General features: G+C 71.1%; 1 protein-coding gene across 1 annotated transcript in view; it reads right to left on the minus strand.

Moving 5' to 3' along the window:
• ATXN7L2 (ataxin 7 like 2) overlaps positions 1–6,614 on the minus strand; it is an 8,847-nt gene extending 2,233 nt beyond the window's left edge. Inside the window, exons 1-10 of the mRNA XM_026084322.1 lie at positions 6,592–6,614; positions 4,450–4,518; positions 4,181–4,285; positions 3,863–4,061; positions 3,470–3,774; positions 2,342–2,424; positions 1,937–2,187; positions 1,638–1,830; positions 1,367–1,488; positions 76–997 (exon numbers count right to left, since the gene is read on the minus strand). Of these exons, the coding sequence (XP_025940107.1) occupies positions 76–997; positions 1,367–1,488; positions 1,638–1,830; positions 1,937–2,187; positions 2,342–2,424; positions 3,470–3,774; positions 3,863–4,061; positions 4,181–4,285; positions 4,450–4,468 (2,199 nt within the window). The 5' untranslated portion in view covers positions 4,469–4,518; positions 6,592–6,614. The remainder of the gene's footprint in view (positions 1–75; positions 998–1,366; positions 1,489–1,637; positions 1,831–1,936; positions 2,188–2,341; positions 2,425–3,469; positions 3,775–3,862; positions 4,062–4,180; positions 4,286–4,449; positions 4,519–6,591) is intronic.
• Positions 6,615–6,675: the final 61 nt, after the last annotated feature.

The raw sequence follows: 6,675 nt of genomic DNA on the forward strand, positions 1-6,675 counted from the left end.
CCCCGTATTACCCTGAGCGCGGAGGGGGGACCCGCCTTGTCCCCCCCCACCACCACCCCCAGGGACAAGCCGTACCTTCAGGGCGCTGCGCTTCTCCTCGAAACCCGGGGGGACCCCTGGCTTCTTCCTGCGCGCGGAGCAGCCCGAGTCGGAGGGCGCCGGTGCCGGAGCCGGTGCCGGTGCCGGCGAGGGGACGGAGTGCTTGGGCTTGACGGGCCGGCAGTACGTGGCGGCGTTCTTGCGCTTCTTGGCCTCGGCGTCGGAGATGCAGTTCGCCGCCAGCGCCTTGGGCCCGTTGAGCGGCGAGCCGTGGTTTTCCAGCTGCGAGGCTTTCACCGGAGGAGGAGGAGGAGGAGGAGGAAGAGGAGGAGGGTGGCCAGCAGCCCTGCAGTCCAGCAGGCCGGCCCGTTTCACCCGGGAGCCCGGAGCCACCGAACCGTTGAGGGAAGAGGATGAGGAAGATGACGACGACGACGACGAAGAGGAAGGGCAACCCAACGACGGTTTCGTCTTACCGGGAGGGTGGGAAACCTGGCAGCCGGCGCCTTTGCCCTTGGCCGAATCCGCCAGGCAGGTCCGTTTGTAGGGGGGGCCGGCGGCGGCGCCCGGGGGCTGCTTGCGCTTGCGGGCGGCGGCGGCGTCGGGCTCGGYGCCTCCCGCCGCTTCCTTGGCTTTGGAGGATTTGCTGGCCTTGGTGGAAGGCAACTTGCTGAAGGACGGCGAGGGGATGTTGGCGGGCAGCGGGGAGGTGATGGACTGGCTGCCGCCGCCGGGACACTCGGGCTGGCTGCAGGCGGCCGCCGCGGGCGGCGAACCCACCGTGTAGTTGAGGCTGGCGGGAGGCCGGGTGTCGCGGGCGCCGGACGGAGCCGGGCAGGTCGCCGAAGGCCGCGCGGAGCCGCCGAGGGATGCCGGGGGGGCGCCGGGACCGCAGCTCGGGTTGCCGCCGGGGGCCGGGGCGGTGTGGAGCTGAGGGTCGGCGGCCGGCGGGATTTTCCTGCGGGATGGCACGGGGTGAGCGGGGCGGCATGGAATCGCCGCTCCCTTCCCGGCGCCCGCGTTACCGCAAAGGCCGAAAGCCGAAGCTGCTGCCTAAGTGCAGCGAGGCTGCAAGGACCCGCAAAAACAGCCCCCCGCTCCGATCCCTGGGGTTGCGGGGGGGCTCCTCCAAGATGCTTTCCCAGGATGGAGCCCTCATCCTGCACTTCCCGCAGCAGATTCACCCCCAAATCGCTCCCTGGGAGATTCGGGCACATCTCGGACGGCGAACCCCCCCCCGACCGGCCTCCCCGGGGGGCCGCGAGGTTTTCCCAACCTGACCTTGCCGAGCATCCGAAACGGACACCGGGCCCCGCGGCCGACTTACTTCCACATGTGCGAGCTGAGATGCCTCTCCAGCATGGAGCCGAGCGCCGAGCAGAAGCGGTCGAGCCGCCGGTTGAAGACGTAACAGCCCGGGCTCACCAAGCGGCTGCCGAAGGTGCAGAACTGCACCGAGGACGGAGAGGGACGGAAAGAGCCGGTCAGTCCAGCCRGGTGATGGGGAGGGGGGGGCAACTACGTCCCCGTCACCCGCCGCCCGCTGCGACGGCTGCGGGAGCGCGGAGGGTCTCGGCGCCGCGGCGCCCGGCACTCACCGCTTGGGGCCGCGGCGGGCGCGAGGCGTAATGGCAATCCGGGCGGTGAACGTCGTCGCCCGCCTCCTCTTCGCTCTCGTCGCTCGACACCCGGCTGCCGCCCTTGGCCAGCGGGAAGGGGTAGAGCCCCGCGTCGCCCTCGCCGGAAGCCGCCGGCGGCTCCTCGCCGTCGCTTTCGGACGAAAGCCGGGACCTAGGCGCGACGAGGCTCAAGAGTGACAGCTGCTCCGGGTGGTGGTGGTGGGGGGAAAAAGCCCCGGTGGCCACCTCGGGTGGCCGGGCCACCCACGGGTGCTCACCTGGGCAGGGGGCCGTGCGAGTGGGGCGGTTTGGGGCGGCAGGGGGAGGCGCTGGGCAGGACRGCGGGGGGCTGCGGCAGCGAGGAGGCGTCCTGGCAGAGGCGCTCGGGGGGGGCGGCCGCCTCCTTCCTCACCGGGCTCTTCTCCTTGGCGCCCTCGCCCTTGCGGGAGTTGGCTTTCAGCTCGGCCACCAAGATGTCGAAATCCTTGGCCCGGCCTTGCACTTCGCGCCGCTGGTGCACCGAGTGGATCTGCGGCGGGGGACACGGCGGGGAAAGGCTCGGATCCGGGGAGGCGACACCTTCCCCGAGCCAGGAGCCAGGCCCCCCCCCTCTAAAAAAAAACCCTTCCTCGGCTGCAAATCCTCCGGAGCTTTCCGCGGAGCCCTCTGCCCCGGCACGCTACCTTGCAGGTGAGCAAACGGGTGCAGATCTTTTTGGTTTCGGGGTTGAGCACTCCGCACTGCCGGTTCAAGTCGCACTCCTTCCCTGCGGGGCAGAGCAAAGAAAGCCGAGATGCACGGCGGGGGGACGGGACGGGGCGGGCGCCGCGGTGCAAAACCGGGTGGGAGAAGCRGGGGTCCCTGGGCACTCCGGGCTCTCCGCCACTTCGATCCATCCCTGGAACAAGTTTCCGCGCCGCCGGAAGTCTCCCGGCGCGAACATCGGGACGAGATCGGCTCTCGCCTCCGTGGCGAGAGGAGGTTCTCGCCGCGGGGCAGAGCTCGCTCGCGGCGCAGGAGGCACCGCCTCACCGAGGCCACCGCGGCGAGGCCACCTCGAGCCCTACGGCGCCGGGCAGGGAGAGGCTTGGCGGCACGGGGCCGATGGCGTTTAACCGGCCCCAACCCACCCCGGCCGGCGCAGAAGCCGGACGCGAAACCGAAAACCCCTCCAGGCCGCGTTTTCCCTTGTCCGGGGCGAAGGGAAACGTGCCGAACCAGCCGTACGTTGGGTGCCGAATTCGAAATCCTGGCGCGACCCCCGGCGTGCCTGTCCCTCCTCCTGGCGGGGGGGGGGGGCGGAGGGCTGCAATCTCCCTTCGCCCCCTCCCCGGGCAACCGCTCCAGCCAGGCGAGACCCCCCCCGGTCCCAGCCTCTGCCTAAGTTCTGCTATGGCGTCGCTCACTGTAGCCTGAGAGTGCCCGCGAACACCGCAGCGTCAGTCCGTTTCCCATTTCTGGGGTGCAACCCTGGCTCACGCTGGGTCTCGTGGTGCAGGGCTCACAGCTCCTGAGCTGCATGCGGCTCTTCCGGGCTCTACAGCCCCGCGGGCGGAGGCCCTAGACCTGGTGGGTGAACGGAGCTCCGATCAGGGCGACGGTTCGCGGCGAGCGCGGCTCCTCTGCATGCAGGAGGAGAGATGGGAGCTGCCGGGATACCTACCCCGCTGCAAGGAGGCGGGAGCCGGAACGCGCCGCGCCGAACCGGACGGACGGGCAGCCCGAATCCGGATCGGGCTCCGTGGGCCCCAACCTGCCCCCCTCCCTCTCCCTCCCCCGAGCCCGCGGTCGAGCATGGAAACGGGACTCACGCGCCATCTTCTTGTGGGATTTAGGGGGCGGCTTGGAGGCGCCCGGCTCCTTCTCCCCCGGAGCGGGCGCGTTCTCCGGCTTCCTCGCCGAGCCGTCGGCGGGCACGACCATGTCGCCTGCTGCTTTGGCCGGTGGCGGGGGCTCTTTCGGCGCCGCCGCCAAGGCGGGTTTCCCCGGCGGCTCTTTGGAGCCGCACGTGGGTTGTCCGGGCACGGCTGAAGGTTTGGGGGGCACTTTGATCCCGTGCCCATCCGGTTTGGGAAGGCTGGATATCTTCTCCAGGTTCACCACGGGCATGAAGAGGCTGGGAAGGGCAAGGGGCAGGGTGAGGGGCGCCCCGGGGGCGCGCGCCCCGCCGCCGGCCGCCGCCGCCGCCGTCCCCGGGTGCTCACCAGAGGTTGTCCTTCTGGGCCTTGGCGGGCCGCTCCGGCAGCGGCTGGGCTCGGCCACGGGAGCCGGGCACCTTCTCCCGCGGGGCCTTGGCGGCGCCGGGGACTCCGCAAGCCGGCGGCTGCCCGTTGACGGCGTGGCACTTGGCGGGGCCGGAGCCGGCGCGGGCGTACAGCTTGCTCAGAGGGCCGTGGCGGCGTTCTGCCGGGATAAGCGGGGCGGGAAAAGCCCCGGCGTTATCCCGCTCCGCGGGCATCCCCCTGCCAAGCCTCCTCCTCCTCCTCCTCCTCGCCCCCCGGCGTCCCCCCCCTCCGGCTCACCACAGTGCTTCTGGAAGGCTTGAGGCTTCACCACCTGGCTGCAGTGGTTGCAAACCACCAGGTAAAACTCGTCGTGGGCCGGGCAGTGGCCAAAGATGGACATGTCTGCGAGGGCGAGAGACGCCGATGAGAAGCCGTTTCGGCCGCGACGGCGCCCGACACCCCCTGCCCGAATGAGGCCGGCGCCCCTGGGTGAGGCCGGAGGGCAAACAGCCCCGAAACACCAGTTTTTCTCCCCAAAGGAGGGAGCCGGTCCGGCCGGCGCTTACCTTCCTTGATCAGGGTCATGGCATCCAGCTTCTTGCTCCCGCTTTTACTGCTCTCCTCCGGCTCCGACCCTGCCGGAGACAAAAACGCGCTGTCAGCAGCGCCCGGGCGCCGCGGGGGACGTCCCCATCCCAGCTGGGACCCCAGAGCCGAGCGGGAGCAGTCGGACACGGCTCCTGTCCGGTGTCTGCGCGGGGACGGGGACACCCAGCCCCACGGACAGCTCATGGGTGCGGACGCCCCGGTTCAGGCAAGGAGGGCGTCCCCGGTGCCAGAGCTTTGCCGAGCCCCGGGGCGGCAAAGGAGCCTCCACCGGGAAAAATAACCCCCTCGGTCATCCCGAAACGTCCTGCGGCGCGGCAAAGGCGAGCCTGCAAGCTCTCAGGCCAAGTCCCATCTGCGTCACAAGCTGTGCCGGCCTCGAGTAACCGCGCGCCGGCCCGAAGGCGGCGCCGGCTTCTCCCATCGGCAGCATGACGCGTCTCTGACCCCGGCACCGTGCCCCGCGGAAAGGAAACCTCCCCGAAGCCGGGGACGAAGCTCCGCACGGCGCAAGGAGAAGCCGGGTGGAGGGGGGAGAGCGAAACCCGGCGCTGAGCACGAGGGCGCAGCCCATCCCGCCGGCGCTCGCCGGACCCACGGCCCCAAGCCCAGCGCAGCGACGCCAGGCCAGACCAAATCCTGCCAAATCCACCGCCGGGAAGATCCTACGCTGCAGCCTACTGGGAGCTTAGATTAGACAGAAACTAGCAGCGCTCTCGCCAGCTATCGGGGCTGTTGCATTTGCAATCTGTAAAGGAGGAGAGGGAAAAACAACCCACCTTCACCGCCGGTGCCAAAGGGAATTTTCTTTCCAGCCCTGGCTCCAAAACCCTGCAAATCGCGGCGCTTTGGGGCAAACGCCGGCAGGACGCGGCGGCGAGCGCACCGGGAAGGGGAAGGTGCCGGTTCCCTCCTGTCGTCACCCTCCCCAGCCCTTTTGCAAGCGGCAGCCCGGAGCAGCGGGCACCCGGTTTTGAGGATGGGGAGACTCGGCTGGCTGAGGTCGGACCCCGCGAATGCCGGGGATGCCGGGGGGCCGCGACGGGCTCCGGCGTGGGCCCAGGGGCCGGCAGGAATGAGGCAAAGGGCTCGGAGACCCCCGAGAGCACCCGAGACGGGAGTTGGATCCAAAACACACCACGGAGGGATCCTGCCGCCACGTGCCGAGGTGACCCAGGACGAAGGGTAGGGGACGCGGGTTCCCTCGGGGACACCCGCTCCCAGCTGTGCCTCGATCCGGCCGGGAGGCGCCCGCAGGTGTCGTGCCATCCGCAGGCACCAGCATCCAGCCTGCCGGGGGGCCGGTCCCCACGTGGGGACACCCCGGTGCCCATCCGGCAGGAGCCCGCGTCCTAGCTGGCCGTGCCGGGTGCGGGAGCCATCACCAATCGGCTGCGCCGAGCCGTGCTGCGTGGGCACCCGTGTCCCGGGCGGCTGTGCCAGCAGCGCCCGTGTCCCGTCTGGCTGTGCCACACCGGGTGCCCAGTCCCATCCAACCATGCCACACCGGGTGCCCAGTCCCATCCAGCCGTGCCAGCGGTGCCTGTGGCCCGTCCAGCTCCGCTATACTGGCTGCCCAGTCCCATCTGGCCAGGCCATACTGGGTGCCAAGCTCAATCCAGTCGTGCCATACGGGATGCCCAGTTCCATACGGCCGTGCCGGGTGCCCCGTCCGACCGTGCCACGTCGGATCTCCAGTCCGTCTGGCCATGCCGTACTGGATCCCCACGGCCACGCCAGCGATGCCTGCATCCGGCCGGCCGTGCCGTACCGGATCGCCAGCCCGGTCCGGCCGCACCAGGAGGCGCCCGCGCCCCATCCGTGCCCCGGCAGCTGTGACGAGGGGCGCCGGTGCGGCCGTGCCCGGCTGCGGTACCCGGTTGGGGGTCCCGGTGCCCCGTAGCCGGCGCGGGCTCCCGGAGCGGCTGCCCGCTGGGGCAGTGCCCAGCGCCCGGGAGCCGCTGCCCAGCGCCCGGTGCCCGCTCCAGGGCACCCCGGAAACGGTGCCCGCTCTGGGGTACCGGCTGCCCGGTCGGGGGGAACCGCTTCCCGGTGCCCGCTCTGAGGAACCCGGTGCCCGGTCGGGGGTAGCTGGTGCTCACCCCGGGGTGCCCGGTGCCCGCCGCCCGGCGCGGGGCACCTAGTTCCCGGTACTCGGCGCGGGGTGCCCGGTGCCCGGTGCCCAG

Source organism: Apteryx rowi, unplaced genomic scaffold (assembly GCF_003343035.1).
Source record: "Apteryx rowi isolate R43461 unplaced genomic scaffold, aptRow1 scaffold_1189, whole genome shotgun sequence".
Taxonomy (NCBI): Eukaryota; Metazoa; Chordata; class Aves; order Apterygiformes; family Apterygidae; genus Apteryx; species Apteryx rowi.